The 17,893-nt window shown below is 38.8% G+C and overlaps 1 protein-coding gene across 2 annotated transcripts in view; it reads right to left on the reverse strand.

Moving 5' to 3' along the window:
• SLC9A9 (solute carrier family 9 member A9) overlaps positions 1 to 17,893 on the reverse strand; it is a 615,414-nt gene that overhangs the window by 547,111 nt on the left and 50,410 nt on the right. For both annotated transcript variants that reach the window (XM_058295117.2, XM_058295118.2), the window contains exon 4: positions 12,207 to 12,283. In XM_058295117.2, the coding sequence (XP_058151100.1) occupies positions 12,207 to 12,283 (77 nt within the window). The remainder of the gene's footprint in view (positions 1 to 12,206; positions 12,284 to 17,893) is intronic.

The raw sequence follows: 17,893 nt of genomic DNA on the forward strand, positions 1-17,893 counted from the left end.
CAAAGCCAACCAGGTAACCTCCCTGCCCCACTCAGGCCACCAGCGACTTTAACTGCTCTCTTGCTTCTTGCCTTGACTTCCTCACATCCATTTTCGTATTCTAGGTAGAGTAACCTTTAAAAAGTGCCTATCACCTGTCTAGCATCTCCTGCAGCCTGCTAAGTCACCTCCCAAACTTCTTAGTACAGGTCCCCAGGCCCTGGGCTAACATTGCCCTCCTCAAAATCTGCTTCTTCCCCCTTTGACCACCCAGAGGACAGACAGAATGGAAGCTCCTCCTTGCTGGTGGCCTAGTACCTACTATTCCCTCTGCCTGGCATATCTTCTCCCAAATTTTTGCCTGGTTGTCCTCCTATGCAGTAAGTGAAGATCTTAGGTTAGATGCCATTTCCCCAGGTTAGAAGTCCTCTCACAGCCCCCTCTACTTATGCTGCACGGCACTTACCACCCCAGTCCCCATGCAAGATCCTCAGATCGTGTGACCTCTTCTACCATCCACCTCTCGTTGTTCACGTCCCCACAGTTGTACTTTACCGTGTATTTATGTGACTCCCTGATGAACATCTGCTCCCCCTATAGACTGTAAGCCCCAGTATGGCAAGGACTGCTCATTTTCTTGCTCAGCAAGACTACTAAATTGCAATACTAAGAAAATTAAAAGTTGATAATGACACTATTTATGATATAACACAATCATACTATTTATTATATAATACAATATTCTTATGATATAATGCAAGACTCATAGTGAAAACCTTAGGTCTTTATTGAAAGAAAAAAAATCATAGAAAGATATCCTATTTCAAGGATTGAAAGGCTCAATATCAGAAAGACATCAGTTCTTCCCAAAATGATCTATATGTCTCATGTGATTCTAATCAACCTTCCAACAGGGTGAGTGAAAGAATTTGATGAGATGATTCTAAAATTTTTACTTTGAAAGGAAAAGCTCCAAATATCTGTGACACTCAGAAAGAATAATTTAATGGGGGGAGTGGACTTGTTCTATTAGATATAAGAGTTACTTTCTTAATTACAATAATAATTAAAATAGTGTGGTACTGTCAAAAGGCTAGAGAAATTGACCATTTAGACATTGGATAACACTAAGCATTAGTGATGATGAGACGCAATGGAAACTCTTACATGCTTTTGGAAGGGGTGCCACTTTAGAAAACAATATGGTATTGCACATTTCAGTCCAGGTTAATTGGCTAAAACTTTTCCCTGGACTCCCCACATGATGTGCATAAGAATATTCTTAGATGGAAGCAACCCCACTAATAGGACAGAAGATGGACTGTGGAATAGTAACACAACTAAGTCCTATCAATGAAAATGAATGAACTACAGCTAAAAACTATAACATGGCTGAATCTTAGGAAAATGAGTAGGAAAAATCAAATGGCTTGACTACATAGAGTAACATACTGTTTTTATACAGCTCCAAAGCATGTGGAAAACCTGTAACTAAAAACTGTAACTAAAATTCCCCTCTGGGAATGGGAGAGGAAGGAGAGTAGAACTGGGGAGGAGCACATAGTTAAGTTCTACTCTTTGGGTAATGTTCTATTTCATAGTTTGGTGAAAAATTCACAGGTTTCTGCTGTGTACTTATGTTTCAAAAGAGCTGTAATATGTAATTATTTTTTTATCAAATATTACATATTTCTAAATGACTCAAATAGATGCTTTAGGATGAAATTTGCCTTCTAAATTATTTTGTCAGATCCTCTGCATTTAAGTCCAGGAAAAATGCAATAAAGTCTACGTTGGCATAGTTCCTTGAACTTAGGTCTTCTTGGACTATTTAAGAAAAGTGAATGCCAAGATCAGGCTTTCATGATGGCTAAAGCTCTCTTCTTCCCAAAGCAGCAGCATCAGCAAGGTACACTTGGATATGAACCAGGCTTGGCACAATACCCCTCGGCAAGGGACATCAGCCATAGAAGACACCCCCTCAGCAGAGATGTTGCAGCATCTACGCCCAATTCGACAGCACTTCCATAGTCTCTGCATCACTGGTGATGAAAAGAGCAACTGAAATTCTCAGTGGAAATGAGACATTTCCACCTTTCCCCACTCTAGCTGAACAGCGGTCAGTTTGCTTTGGTAGCATAAAAAAGCTGAGTGAGTTGTGCTCTCTGCCTCATTCTTCTTTGAGCTTTACATGTATTTTTCCACACACAAAAAAATTTTATATCCTAACTACATTATAAGATACTTCTTAGTAAACTTCTGGAATCATCAGGGCAAGAATTCTTTGTACACTCATTCTGGAATCATATGGAAGTATAACAGAGGAGGCCAGACAGTAAGCCCCCATAGGCTGGACTTGATTCTCTATCTGGTTTTTCTTTTGCAATGACAGGTTTCATACCAGGTTCTAAGTCCCATTTTCTAATGTGAGCACTCGTACGTGAGATCTCTGAAGATATCTTACAGTTCCTTCCTAGAGTAGATTGTTTGCAAGGTGGCCATAACCATCCCTCCCATCTCTGCATGCACATCCCTTTGCAAGGTGACTTCACAGACTCTCCTATCAAAAGATGGAAGCTGTTTCTCCATCCCTTCAAGCCTGGCTACCCTTGTGACAATTTCCACCAATACTATGCAGTGGAAGTGGCAGAGCATGGCTCCTGGGCCTGGGTGTTAAGAGGCCTCACACGCCTGCCCGTGCTCTTTTGGACCATTGTCTTGAAACCATCATGGGATGAAGTCAGTTCTAGTCTACAGGGAGCTGAGAGGCTCCATTGAGCAGAGAGGAGCCATTCCACATGGGCCCCAGGCCAGTCATCCAGCAGCCAGAACCCACCAGCCGGCATGTGAGTGAGGCCATTTAAACCTCCAACCCCAGTGAGGCCACCAGATGACTGTGGTCGCATGAGCGACCTTCGATGAGCCCCACAGAGGAACTGCCCAGCTGAACCCAGCCTGAATTGCTGAGCCACAGAATTGTGAACCAACACAATGGTTGTTGTTTGTTACACAGCAATAAATACTGGTATACTTCCTTTATTTTTGTTCATCCTTTCCTCTGAATGGTGTTGGTATGTGTCTGGGTTTGTTTGTGTGTGTGTGTGTATGTGTGCATCTTGAAACCAAGCCCCATTTCCAGTAGCTCTTCTGCCAGATTTTGGTTAAATTGAAAAACATTTTTCACTTTGTACCTAAGGGTACTGGAGAATGAAGTTGAACTGGGTAATTCCAAGGCTTGACTATGTCATTTAAAAGGAATCCCATAATTAGAATCCTTAGGATAGATTGTTTAATAACAAGACCTTCTGGTGTAATTTCTTTCCTTGAATAGAGTACCTTTCTTGTACTTTTACACATTTTTCTTTTATTATTAAATTTTCCTCCCCTTTTTTTTCCTCTACCTCAACCATCTCAAATGTCTTTACTTTTTCTTCTATTGATTTTCAACACTCCTCTTCCTAACTTGAAGTTAGCTTGTATTGGCTGTGCTTTTTGATTCTTTTGCTCTGATCTGTCCTATCCCATCAGGCCTGACATCTCAAGGCTGGGAGAGAAGGACGAGGTAGTGAAAAACACAGAGATTCACAGGGCTCCGATGACTTCTCCTTTACCTCCAAACTACATCTCCATGTTCTCCACGGCCCCATCCATCCTGCCTTTCTTTTTTTTTTCTCATAAATTTCATTCTCCTCTCGGCGGCCAGAAATACTGCCCGCGCATGCTGTGATATGGATATGAGAAACCACCCTGCTAAGCAGCTTGGGCTGCACTTGACAGATTAGAAATTATTTTTTCCTATTTGGCTGTGTCAGGGCAGCGGCGTATTTATTTTTCTCTTTGACACCAGTGACGGCTATTACGGTGCCAGCTCAGAATCCAGGGAGCAAATGAATGCACAGAGGAGGCCCGGGGCCTCCAGCGTGACTCACGCAGCCACGCCGTGCTCTGCCTCTTTGCAGCCTACTGAAGTGGAGACACCGGGAGCTGGACACAGGCTCACGGGCGGGAGAAAGGACGTGGGTGGGAGGCAGAGGAGGAGAGAGCGGAAACACAGGGCTGTGTGGTTTACACGGACTAACCCAGGGATCCTGGAAAACACATTCTTGGCACATTTGCCTCTCTGCTGCTGTCTGCCAGCCCGAGTTGCTCTTACTGAAACACACAGAGGAACAACAGAAGAAACAGAGTGTTCCAGAAATGGGAGCGAGTGGTGTAATCAGGCAGTTTCAGAAATCTTGTGAATAGCTCCTTCCATTTCTTTACCCTTTAGTTTTCTTTTTAATATAATTGGCACGTGCGAGGGAACTTACGGAAGATATACATAGTTATAAATTAAAACAATATATTGAATACTTGGAAACATACTCCAACCCAAGAGCCAGGACAATTTCAATAACTTCTCTCTTCTTCCTCTTTCTTTTCATCCCATTCTTCAGTCTCTTTCCCAGGGATAACCATTCTCCTGAATTGTGTGTTTTTAATTCCTTTATTTATTATACTGATCCGTGTATTCCTCTATGCCTGCACACATGTGTGCCTCAACAATACTGTTTAATTTTGGTCTTTTATGAAGATTATGTGAATGATGTCATACTACATAGTCTCACAGGACTTGCCTTATTGATCTTACCTTATTTTTTTAATATTCAATCCTGCTTTCACAGCTATTTCACTGCTTTTCTCTGCTATGTAATATTATTTTATACGAATTGATTTGTCTCTTCTCCTTTTAATGGAATCTGAGTTGTTTCCAGAGTTTTGCTAGTATGAATAAAGCGGCTATAAATATCTTTATACCTTTCACCTGATGCACAGGTGCAAATAGTTCCCTAAGGAAAATACTCAGAAATATATTTATATAGTACATAAATATATATAATGCATATGAGTATATAAATTTAAAAATTATACATTCAAAGGTATGTACTTCAGAGTAATTTCATCTGAAGGAGTAGAGGACAAATAATAGGTAAGACAACAGAGATAAATTTAAATGAATCAAAATAAAAAACTTTTGTGCATCAAAGGACATTATCAAAAAAGTGACAGAATATTTGCAAATCATATATTTGATAAGAGTTTAATATCCAGAATATATAAAGAAGCCCTACAACTCAATAACCCAATTTAAAAATGGACAACGAGTTGGGCAGACATTTCTCCAAAGAAGACCTACACATGGCTAATGAGTGCATGAAAAGGTGCTCAACATCATTAGCTATTAGTGAAATGCAAATCAAAAGTACAGTGAGATACCACTTCACACTCACTAAAATGGCTATTATTTTTTAAAAAGGAAAGTAACAAGTGTTAAGGAGAATGTGGAAAAATTGGAGCCCTCAGGCGTTGCTGGTGGGAATGTAAAATGGTGCAGCCACTTTGGAAAACAGCCTGGCAGTTCCACAAAAGTTAAACATAGCAATTCCACTCTCAGGTATATACCCAAAATAAGCACAGGGTCTCAAACAGATACTTGCACACCACTATTTAGAACCACAATATTCACAATAGCCAAAAAGCAGAAGCAATCCTATCGTCCATCTACAGATGAATAGAAAACCCAAATGTGGCATATACATAACAATGGAGTATTATCCAGTCATAAAACGGAATGAAGTTCTAATATATGTTACACTGTGGATGAACCTTTAAAGCATCATGCTTAAATAAGCCTCCAACAGCAGGACAACTATTGCATGATTCCACTCACAAAATATCTAGAATTGACAAATTCATTGAGACAGAAAGTAGATTGGCGGTTACTAGGTTTATTAGATAGGACTTTCCAGAGAAACAGAACAAACAGGAGTAATATCTGCATACACACATACATGCACACACAAAAAAAATGCAAATTGACTTATGCAACCATAGGGACTGGCAAGTCTGAATTCCAAAGGGCAGGCTACAAGTTGGAAACTTTGATGAAAGGGAGGTTGAATTCCCCAAGTAGCTGGTTGACCAAGGTAGAGACAGGGATTCTTCTTTCTGACTTTTGAAATTCTCAATTCTGGCTCTAAGATGGAAATCTAAGACTGATTGTGGTGATGAGACTCCCCTCATTGCTACGGGCAGTCTCTTTTGTTAATTGTAGATGTAATCAACTGACTGTAGATGCTAATTCATGTACAGAATATCCTCACAGTAACACGCAGGCTAGAGTTTATTGCTTGGTCAAACACCTAGACCCTATAACCTAGCCAAACTAACACAAGAAATTAACCATCACACCAGGAATTGGGGTGGGGGGGATGGGAAGTTATTGCTGTTTGGGGTGATAAAAAACTTTGGAATACTGGTGACAATTGCACAATGTTGTGAGTGTACCTAATGCCACTGAATTGTACAATTAAAAATGGTTAAAATGACAACTTTTATGTTATATAATTTTAACACAAGAAAATTTAAAAGTAATAATTATCATAAGTAAGACACTCCTGAAAAAGAAGAATATCCTTTAGGTTTTGCACTATAAGATATAAACACTTTATGTAAAGCTATAGAGATTAGAATAGTGTGGTATTAGTATAGGGTTAGATTATGGACCAATCAAACAGACTCAAGAGTCCAGAAGTAGAAACTTAGTAGAGGAGACTGCAGATCCTGGAGAAAGCTGAGACTAGTCAGTAAGTGAATCAGAATACCTGGCTATTCATATGAGGAGAAATCATCAGTGGATGTCTATCTCATCCGACTATACAGAATTCAGTTGCAGAAGATGGACTTAATATAGAAGGCAAAACCTTAAAACACTGTAAAAGGAAATATCAGAACATATTTTTCTGACCCTGGGGTAGGAAATATTCATAAACAAGAAACAAAAATGCCAACCATGAAAGACAAGATTCATACATTTCACTGCATTAAAATTAAGAACAGCTGTTTATTATTATTATTATTTTTTAAAGATTTATTTTATTTATTTCTCTCCCCCTCATCGTTGTCTGCTTTCTTGTGTCCATTCACTGTCTGTTGTTCTGTGTTCGCTTGCATTCTCGGTGGCACCAGGAATCTCTGTTTCTTTTTCTTGTGTCATCTTGCTGCATCAGCTCTCCAGGTATGCAGTGCCACTCCTGGGTGGGCTGTACTTTTTTTCGTGTGGGGCAGCTTTCCTTGAGAGGTGCACTCCTTGTGTGTGGGCACCTCTACCTAGGGGACACCCATGCATGGCACAGCACTCCTTGCACTCATCAGACTGTGCATGGGCCAGCTTACTACACAGGACAGGAGGCCCAGGATTTGAATTCCAGACCTCCTATATAGTAGGTGGATGCTCTATCAGTTTAGCCACATCTGTTTCCCTATTTATTATTATAAAGCATCATAAATAAAGTAAAAATACAAGCTACAAACTAGGGAAAGTATTTGCAACATATATAACTAAAAATGGATTAATATGTGGAAAATATAAAAACTCTGGCAAATTAATGAAAATATTTTAAAAATAACTCAATAGGAAAGTGAATTAAAAGCTTGAATAGGTCTCTTATGAAAATAGAATCAACCTCATTAAAAATCAGGGAAACACAAATTAAGACTATAATGAAATTTCATTTCAGAACTACTAGTTTGGCAAAAATTAAGAGTTGTAGAGGAACATGTAAACACTGCTGGTGAGAGGGAAAATTGGTACCACCACTTTGGAAAACAATTTGGTATCATTTTGTGAAAGTGAATTTGTAAGCCCTATGATCCACTCTTAGGAAAATGTTCAGATGGCCACTAAGTTTGAGAATACAAGCAAATTCATAATAAAGGTTTACTGTTAATACATTGCAGACCATAATAAAATAATGGCATGCATGTTTCTAGATTTTATGAATGCTTGCTTTGCATCTGGAGAATCCTTCGGTCCTAACTAAATACGCAAGTAGGTAAAATCCTCCCTGCCCTAACTATCTCTTTGCCCAGGCTCTTAAAAGCATAGTCATTTTTGGCCTTTGTGGATTGCAGCTCCCTTGAGAATCTGATGAAATGGGGAAATTTATGCAGACTCTCTCCCATGAAAACTTTATTGTAGCTGGTATAAGAGGACTCACTGCGTCCCTGAAGTCCTTCTGTGCCCTGCTCAGGGCCCCTGTACCCTGGGTTAAGAACCCCACTTTAAGCCATTCTCCTTCCAGGGTTAGAGCCGGAGGCAGTACGCGTGGCTCAGCCTCCGTCCGGGAAGGCTCTTGGTTCTAGACTAGCAAGTGTGTCTCTTCCACGTTTAGGAGTCAGGATGTTAAAGCTCCTGAGCCTCACCACAACTGATCCTTGTTCAGGTCAGAGCAACAGCAGTTCCCCAAGGAGCTCGGCGGGCACCGAGGCCTGAAGGTCCCAGGGAGCCGACACAGAGCGCAGAGGGCCCCTGGGCGCCTGTGCTTCGTGGTCTCACGGGCAGGGCTGTTAGACCCTGCCGCAACTTGTATTAGAGTCCTACAGGAGAATCAGTGCTCCCAGGGAATGCACATGAAAAATGCAAACCACCTCATGTTTGTAAATCTAGGTTTTCCTGTGTACCAAAAGTCTGGCAATTCTAATCAAGTAAAATGGATTCCTACCATCCCTCCCACTACTGCCAGTATGAAAAGGCACGTTCCAACTCTTTGCATTTACAGTCATAGCTAATTCTTATATATTCATATTTTTATAATTTCTAGCTATAATGATAAATGGAAGCAATAGAAATGATTCAGGATTAGTTTGTCTCACAGATCTAGTTATTAATTGCAAAACACATTAGGAAACAAAGTACATTAGAAGGAGGGGGAAGTTCTCAGAGCATGAGCTCAGAAGTCAGACTGGCTCTGCCGCTTACTACTACTTACTGACTGTACGACATTGGGCAAGTTTCAACCTCAGCGTCCTCGTCCATAAAATGAGGATAGTCATAGTACCTACTTCCTTAGGGTACGGCGAGAATAAAATGAAATAATTCTCGTAAAGACACTTGGGTCGATGCCTGGCACATGGGAACAGATTACAAGTGAGCTCTTCTTAAAATCAATGCCCCATTTTTCATCGCTTAGATTCAGCTCATTCTCCAAATATTTTTGAAATTGTGGAATTTGTTTTAACTCCTCATTAGCAGATAAATTAAAAGAATATCATGATCTTAGAAAACTCCCTATAGAGATATAGGGTCAAAGACAAAGGAATAGTCCCCCAAGGTGGAGGAGCTGCATAGAGAAATATTTCAAATACATTAGGGTTTTTGTAAAGAGATGCATTTACAGTAATATTTCTTAAGTGTAAAAAGAGGAGAAGAGTTGGGAAAAGGTGGTTGAATTTTATTTTTTTTATTTTTTATTTTATTTTTTCAGAGGTACTGGAGATTGAACCCAGGACCTCATACATGGGAAGCAGGTGCTCAATCGCTGAGCTATATCCACTCCCCTGAATTTAAAAAAAAATTGTCCATCATTAAAAAAAAGTGTCTCCAATTTTGCTTCCAGAATGGATATTGCTAAGATTTCCCGTGCAACACGAAATATGATTTATATCAAAGTTCTGAAATTATGAGTTAATAAAGCTTAATTAAGAATTATTTTATTCAAATGAGCCTAACAATCTCAATTCTTATAAAGCATCAGAGTCCAGCTCTAAAACCAACATGTGGACTGACTAGCTACTATCTTTACTTCAGAAGATGTGATTCATCTTTGAGACAAAAATGCTGTAGGTTAACCCAGGGTTCCACTTATCTTAGTTTCATTCATGTCCCTCAATCATTCTCAATAGGCTTCACATCCTCATAAATTTCTCAGCCTGGGTTTCATGACCATCAATCAGCTGGCCATCTAGTATTTCAGTACTCACAATGTCTTGCACTGCTCTGTGACCTGGAACTAGGTACACCCACCAGGACTAATGCACTTGATGGCACAGAAAAATCCTACTGCCTCATCCTTCCCCATTAGATGACTACCCCAGATCCACTTTCTACATGCAATTATTCCCAGAGTCCTGAATCCCTCCTCCTGCCCATTCCATTCAAGAATGGGTATGCCTGCATACACCAAGACACCCTTGCCTTCCCTGAAAAATATTCATTCCATTTGGTGAAATCTCAAATCAAGGCTCCCATGTTCATGAGAGCTGCTGCTATGCCAATGAAGAACCTTGTGGCATGTTAGTGAATACTGATTGATTCTTAGTGCCGATATTTAGCAAACATAAGTAAAACAGGTTTTTTGGCATTAAGAATCTGACTCTGGAGCCAAACTGTTTAGTTACTGTGGTAGACTGAATGCTTTCCCCACAGAGACACGTTCAAGTGCCAACTCTTAGTCCTGTGGGTATGAACTCATTAGTAAATTGGACTTTCCAAGATCCTGTTTGGATGAGGCCAAATTGAATGGGGTGGGCCTTAGCCCAATATGACAGACGTCTTTTTAAGCAGAGGGTATTCAGTTATAGTCAGTTCATAGAAGACAGAGGAGAAGACAGAAAGAGGCAGACTGTCATGTGACACAGATAAAGACTGAGCCACCACCAAGTTACACACATTATATATATTACAGGGTATTGTGATGTCCAAGAAAGAATTTAGATTGTTCATGATAGGGAAAGTATATGATATAAATGAATACACTTAAGTATGCTTAAAATAAGCTGTTTACAAAGGAAGAAGGGTAATAATGAAAACTGATTATTCCACGATTTGACAGCATTGCACATCACTTCAGAACTTGGATCCACTCTAAATTTCAGTTCTTATATTATAGAAGTACTAAAATAAATCTTTGCTATACACCAATGAACATTTTTTTTGAGAACCCACGTGCTCAGAGCTTTCTGTCAACCAACAGGAACTGATTTCAAGAGAAATTGCTAAAGAAAGAAGGGGTGATGGCAGCACGTGCTGGATCAGGAACAGAAGACCTGAATTTGTTCTGACCGTGGTGCTGCTCCTCTTAGACAAGTGGGCTTGAGTCAACTAATTAGCCTTTCAAGACTTCACTTTCCTCATCTGTAGAATGAAGGGTTTTAATTAGCTAGATCCTGAAGGCCCCTTGTTAGCTCTGAAATTTGAATATTTAGCTATGACACACCTAGAAAACAGAAAAGCTCTCCTTCAGACATGTTTGAGAAAGAACAAGTACACTGGGTCTCAGATCACAAACAATTCAAAGACCTCTTAGGGTCACGAGTAGGTGAAGCTCTGCAATCTACTTTTCGTAAGTCTCCATCTTCAAGTGCTAAAGTCTTTGGCCTTCTCACTGCCTTAACATCCTGAACATTTTCATATAATGTAGCATGAGTTGATATACGCTGGAATCAATAAATATTTGACAGAGAAGTCAATGCAAAACTCCCCTGCTTTCAATTACAAGTGAGAAGATCGCCCAACAACTCGTTAGCCTTCCAGTAACACATACTAAACACTTCATAAGAGAAGAGTTGGATAAGCAAATATTATGTGTTTTTATCTTCAGTTTCTTGCATTAGGGTTATAGCAGCTGTATGCAGTAAAAATCAAGAGTAGACTTGGCTGTATCAGGCACTTTAAAACATATACAACATCATATTTAGAGCAGCTGGACTTTTTTCAGAAGGGTGGTTCAATTGTGTTAGAGAAAATTATAAGCAAACTGAATTGGCGTTACCATTTGTAACCACATTTTGCTTTATGATGAGCAGCAAAGCAGAGTCTGTATAATTAGATTTAGAACTCATCAGCATAACCAATAAAATATGAGAAATGAAAGTCTTTATTATACAGTATATTGACCAAAAAGCCATGTAAGCATCAAACAACTCTGCTAATATCCAAAGATGCACATTTCGGACAGACAGTTCTTTGGAAAGTTTCCTTTAGAAGGAAAACCTTTGACATTATTGTTTGTACTCTTGTAAGTGTAGGTAAGGTCCTGCAAGGAAGATGGCAGCAGGAATGCAGAATATGGCAGAAGAATTCATTGTGGTCATTGGCATTATTCAAGCCAAAAAAGAGTGCAATGTGCTTCCCATAACTCAAGCCAAGCTGTCCAGATTTCCTAAGTCAGAAGTCCAAAACTGACAGAGAAAATCTAGCAATCCAATTCCAGTTTGCTTTGATTTGAAGCTTAGGGTTTGTCAAAAAACACATGAGCCTTGGAACTGAGTCAGAAAAAAAAAAGTGTAAAAATGGGATATACTGAAAAAAGATAGACTATTCACCCAGTCAGCAAGAGTCCAGCAAATGTGAGATTCCTCCCACAGACACAAAGCCACCTCGAACATGAGCTTCAAATGTCACTTACCCTATGACGATACAGGAGATGGCAGTTCCCAAGAAGGCATATGTTAAAATAGATCCTAAGTTTCGAAAAAAGTGCCTCTGGGGAGAAAACAAAAAACAAAAAACTTAGTGCATTAGCATTTTTTTAGTATAATAAAATTTAATGTATGCATGACATCATCAACACAGCAATGTAAGAGATCCCCTGGAAAATCTCCTATCAGGAACAGCTAATAAAAGGTTAAATCCCACTTGCTTGAAACTCTGGAGGATAAAAGAGACTGGGAAAAGATGCTATACATGCTGAAATGAAGAAAAACACCCCCAAAAAAGTAGGAGAGTTAAGAACCAGACCTACCAGTCTGGACCCCTACCCCTTACGCAGTCCCACCCAGTCTATGAGTCACAGAGGCCCAGAGACCTCCTCGCATGGATTCAGACCACAAAGTCACTTACAGCAGTGAGTGAGAACCCCACATATATACAGGCACAGGGACCCCAGTCCCCAGAGGTGCAAGGCAGGACCTGAGCAGCTGGTGAGCATGTGCACACAAAAGGTCCCCCGGGGAATAAAAGAGACTGAAGCAGAATGGTTGAGAAGAGGTGGACACATTCAACCCAGTCTCTGATTGCCGGACCACCTAAATGAAAAAAAAAAAACAAAAAACAACCTTTTTGAACATTGACCCCTAGCTGGCTTCCCAGGGCAGGATACCCTAACAAGGAAGTAACCAAAGGTAGACAAGTTCCAGGGGAAACCCAAAAAGGGCAGAAAGAGGATACGAAACTGCTGTAAGGTAAAAAGGTCCTAGGACTGTAAAGTGTATTGAAAAGGGGGCACTGAGTAAAGAAGAGAAGTTAAAAAAATCACAAGGTCTGGGGAGAAAAGTCTGCACAAAAACAGAACAGATCTGGATTCCCAGGGAAGGAATAGATGAAAGGAATAGAGGAAAGGGCCATCTTAAAAGTCATACTGCATGTCCAAGGGAAAGAAGAGGTGCAGGAGTTCAGATAAAATCTGAACACTTAAACCTGGGCTACTCTAAAGGTGTAGTATAAGTTGGAGCAAGTGTCGAAAAGAAGAGCCTTAACACAAAGCCCATCCAAAATAAAATACTAGGCATGAGAGAGAACCTGACCTTCAGAGTTAGTACATCAAAATAACCATATGCCCAGACATGAGCAAAAAATTACATGCCGAACTAAGAAATAGGAAGAGATGGCTCAGTCAAGGGGACAGACTAAAAGAGGAGACGCAGACTTTGGAACAACTAATCAAGGAAATTCAAACAAACCTTCTAAACCAATTCAAAGAGATGAAGGAAAATATAGATAGAAATAAACTAATTGTAGCTATAGAGATAAATGATATTCAGAGGCATTTTGTGAGCAAAAAGAAGAGTTAGAAAGCTTAAAAGCAAACAAAATAGAAATTATGGGGAAGAAAAGCACAATAATGGAGATTAAAAATACACTGCTTGCATACAATAGCAAATTTGAACAGGCAGAAGAAATAAAGAGCACACAAGAAGCAGGACAATTGAAATCATAGTCATTAGAAGAGATAGAGAAAAGGCTAAAATAAATTGAGCACTGTTTAAGGGACTTAGTAATAGCATAAAGCACACCAACACACACATCATGGGAATCCCAGAAGGAGAAGAGAGGGAAAAGGTGCAGAAAGAATATCTGAGGAAATAATGGTCAAAAATTTCCCAACTCTTCTGAGAGATGCAATTATAAATGCTCAAGAAGCGTGATGTACTCAAAACTGCATAAACTCTAGGAGGCCCATTCCAAGACATGTATTTTAAGAATGTCAAATGCTGAAGATAGAATTCTGAAAGCAGCAAGAGAAAAGTGATCCATTACATATAAGGATCCTCAATGAAACTAAGGGCCGATTTCTCATCAGAAGCCATGGAGGTGAGAAGGCAGTGGTATGACACACTTAAGGTACTGAGAGAGAAAAACCACTGGCCCAAATTTCTTTATCTGGCAAAACTGTCCTTCAAAAATGAGGAGGAGTTGAAAACACAGATGAAAAGATAAAGGAGAAACTGAGAGAAGTTGTCACAAAAAAGATCTCTCTTAAAAGAGTTGCTAAAAGGAGTTCTTCAGGTTGAGAGGAAAAGATGGGAAAGAGAGGCATGGAGCAATGCAAAGAAGTGAAGATCTTCAGTAAAGGTAACTAAATGGGTAAAAGGAAAATCCCAATAGTACTATATATTCAAAATATAAGTCTACTATTTAATTCCTATTGAATCAGAATGCAACTGAACAAGAAATAGTCATATTCCTGAAAATGAACTCACAAAATATAAAGAGGTAATGTGAGACAAAAACAACATAAAGAGGAAAGTGGACTTGGCCCAATGGATAAGGCATCCACCTATCACATGGGAGGTCTGCAGTTCAAACCCCGGGCCTCCTTGACCCGTGTGGAGCTGGCCCATGTGCAGTGCTGATGTGTGCAAGGAGTGCCCTGCCACGCAGGGGTGTCCCCCGCATAGGGGAGCCCCACGTACAAAGAAGTGCGCCCCATAAGGAGAGCTGCCCAGCGCGAAAAGAGAGTGTAGCTTGCCCAGGAATGGTGTCACACACACGAAGAGCTGATACCAAAAGATGACACAACAAAAAGAAACAGATTTCCGGTGCTGCTGATAAGGATAGAAGGGGTCACAGAAGAACATACAGTGAATGGACACAGACAGCAGACAACTGGGGAGGGGGGGGGAGAGAGAAATAAATAAAAATAAATAAATCTTAAAAAAAAAAACATAAAGAGGAAACAGAGGTATACAAGAGCATAGGATGTGAATTTACTAAAGTTAAGTAGATATCTTTTCAAACTAGTAGGTTATGGACTTAGTTTGCATAGCACAAACCCCAGGGTAACCAAAAAGAAAGTATTTTGAAAATACACAGAAATAAAAACGAGAAAGAGATCAGTCAGATACATCACAAAAGATCAACTGTACAGAAAAAGAGGCTGCAATGAAGGAAAAGAGAGACAAAAAAGATATGACATATAAAAAAGAAAGAAGAAAAGGCTGGAGTTATTGCTGCCTTTATAATAACAACACAGAATGTTAATGGATTAAATTCCCCATCAAAAGATTGGCAGAATGTATTAAAAGCATGATCCAACTATATGTTGTTTACAAGAGACTCACATTAGACCCAAAGACACAACTAGGTTGAAAGTGAAAGGATGGAAAAAGATAATCCATGCAAAGAGTAACCGGAAGAGAACTGTGGTAGCTATAGTAATAAGGGAAAAAAATAGACCTGAAGTCAAAAGCTGTTACAAGAGACAAAGAATGACACTACATAGTACTAAAAGGGTCAATCCACCAAAAAGAAACAAGAATGATAAATATTCACACACCTAACCACAGTGCCCCAAAATACATGAGACAAACATGGGCAAAACTGAAGGGAGAAATAGATACCTCTACAATAATAGTTGGAGACATCAATATACCACTTCATCAATAGATGAACATCTAGACAGAAGATTAATACATAAACAGAGAATTTGGATAATTTTAATATGATAAATGAACTAGACCTAACAGACATATACACAACACAGACCCCAAAACAACAGGATACACATGCTTCTAAAGTGCACATGGATCATTCCTCAGGATAGACCACACGTTGGGTCTCAAAACAAATCTTAATAAATTTAATAAGATTGAAATTATACAAAACATCTTCTCTGTCCACAATGGAATGAAGCTAGAAATCAGTAACAAGCAGAGAAGTAGAAAATTCACAAAACTCTAGAGGTTATATAAGACACACTTAAACAATCAGTAGGTCAAAGAAGAATCACAAGGGAAATCATTAAATAGCTTGATAAGTATAAAATCTAGAACACAACATATCAAAACTTATGGGATGCAGCAAAGACAGTTCTCAAAGGGAAATTTATAGCCCTAAATGTTTACATTTAAAAAGAAGAGATCGAATCAAAGGCCTAATTACACATCTAGAGAAACTAAAAAAGAACAGCAAACTAAACCCAAAGCAAGCGGAAAGAAGTAACAAAGATTAGAGCAGAAATAAAGGAAATAAAAGAAAAAACAATAGAGAGCATTAACAAAACCAAAAGCTGGTTCTTTGAAAAGATCAAAAAAAAATTATAAATCTTTGGATAGACTGACAAAGGAAAAATGATAGAGAGTACAAATAAATAAAATCAGAAATGAAAGGGGGCACATTATTACTGACCCCACAGAAATACAAAAGATCTTACTATGATACATGAACAACTGTATGTCAACAAATTAGACAACCTAAAAGTGGATAAATTCTTAGAAACACAATCTACACTGACACTGTAAGAAATAGAATATCTCAACAAATCAATAACTAGGAAGAGACTGAATCAGTCATGAAAAACCTCCTCAAAATGAAAAGCCCAGGACTAGATGGCTTCACTGGTGAATTATACCAAACATTCCAAGAAGAATTAATATCAGTTCTGCTCAAACACTTCCACAAAACTGAAGAGGAGGGAATATTACCTAACTCATTCAAGAGGACATCACCCTAGTACCAAAGTCATATAAAGATAATATAAGAAAAGAAAATTACAGATGATTTCTTTTATGAATAAAAATGCAAAAATCCTCAGCAAAATAATAGTAAACCAAATCCAACAGCACATTAAAAGAATTATGCACCATCATCAAGTGGGATTTATCCCAGGTATGCAGGATCAGTTCAACATAAGAAAATCAATTAATGCAATATACCACATTAAAAGAACAAGGGAAAAAACACATGATCATCTCAATTGATGGCAGAAAATGCATTTAACAAAATCTTGCATACAGTCTTGATAAAAACACTGTGAAAACTAGAAATAGAAGGAAATTTTCTGAGCATCATAAAGGGCATATATGAAAAACCTATTTCTGTCATCATACTTAATGGAGAAAGACTGAAAGCGTTCCCTCTATGATTAGAAAGAAGTAAAGGATGCCCAGTGTCACCGCTATTGTTCAACATTGTTTTGGAAGTTCTAGCCAGAGCAATCAGGGAAGAAAAAGAAATAAAATGCATCCAGATTAGAAAGGAAGAATTAAACCTTTTACTGTTGACAGACAACATGATCCTATATAAAGAAAGTTCTGGAAAAAATCTACAACAAAGCTACTGAATTCAGTAAAATGGTGGGATACAAGATCGACATGAGGAGGAAATCAAGAAAAAAATTCCATTTACAATAGCAACTAAAAGTATCAAATATCTAGGAATAAATTTATCCAAGGATGTAAAGGATTTATATATGAAAAGCTATAAAACTTGGCCAAAAGAAATCAAAGAAACCTAAATAAATGGAAGGGCATTCCATGCTCATAGATTGGAAAACTAAATGCTGTTAGGATGTCAATTCTACTCAAAATGAATTATGGATTCAATGCAATCCCAATAAAAATTCTAACAGCCTTCTTTGCAGAAATGGAAAGCCAATCATCATATTTATAAGGAAGGGTAAGAGGCCCCAAATAGGGAACACCATCTTTAAAAATGTTCAGTAATTTGAAACTTATTACAAAGCTACAGTGGTAAAAACAGTATGGTACTGGCACAAGGATAGATACATAGACTAATGGAATCAAATTGAGAGTTCAGAAATCAACCCTCACATCTGTGACCAACTGCCTTTTTTTTTTTTTTTTTAGGTAACAG

The sequence above is a fragment of the Dasypus novemcinctus genome, chromosome 4 (assembly GCF_030445035.2).
Source record: "Dasypus novemcinctus isolate mDasNov1 chromosome 4, mDasNov1.1.hap2, whole genome shotgun sequence".
NCBI lineage: Eukaryota > Metazoa > Chordata > Mammalia > Cingulata > Dasypodidae > Dasypus > Dasypus novemcinctus.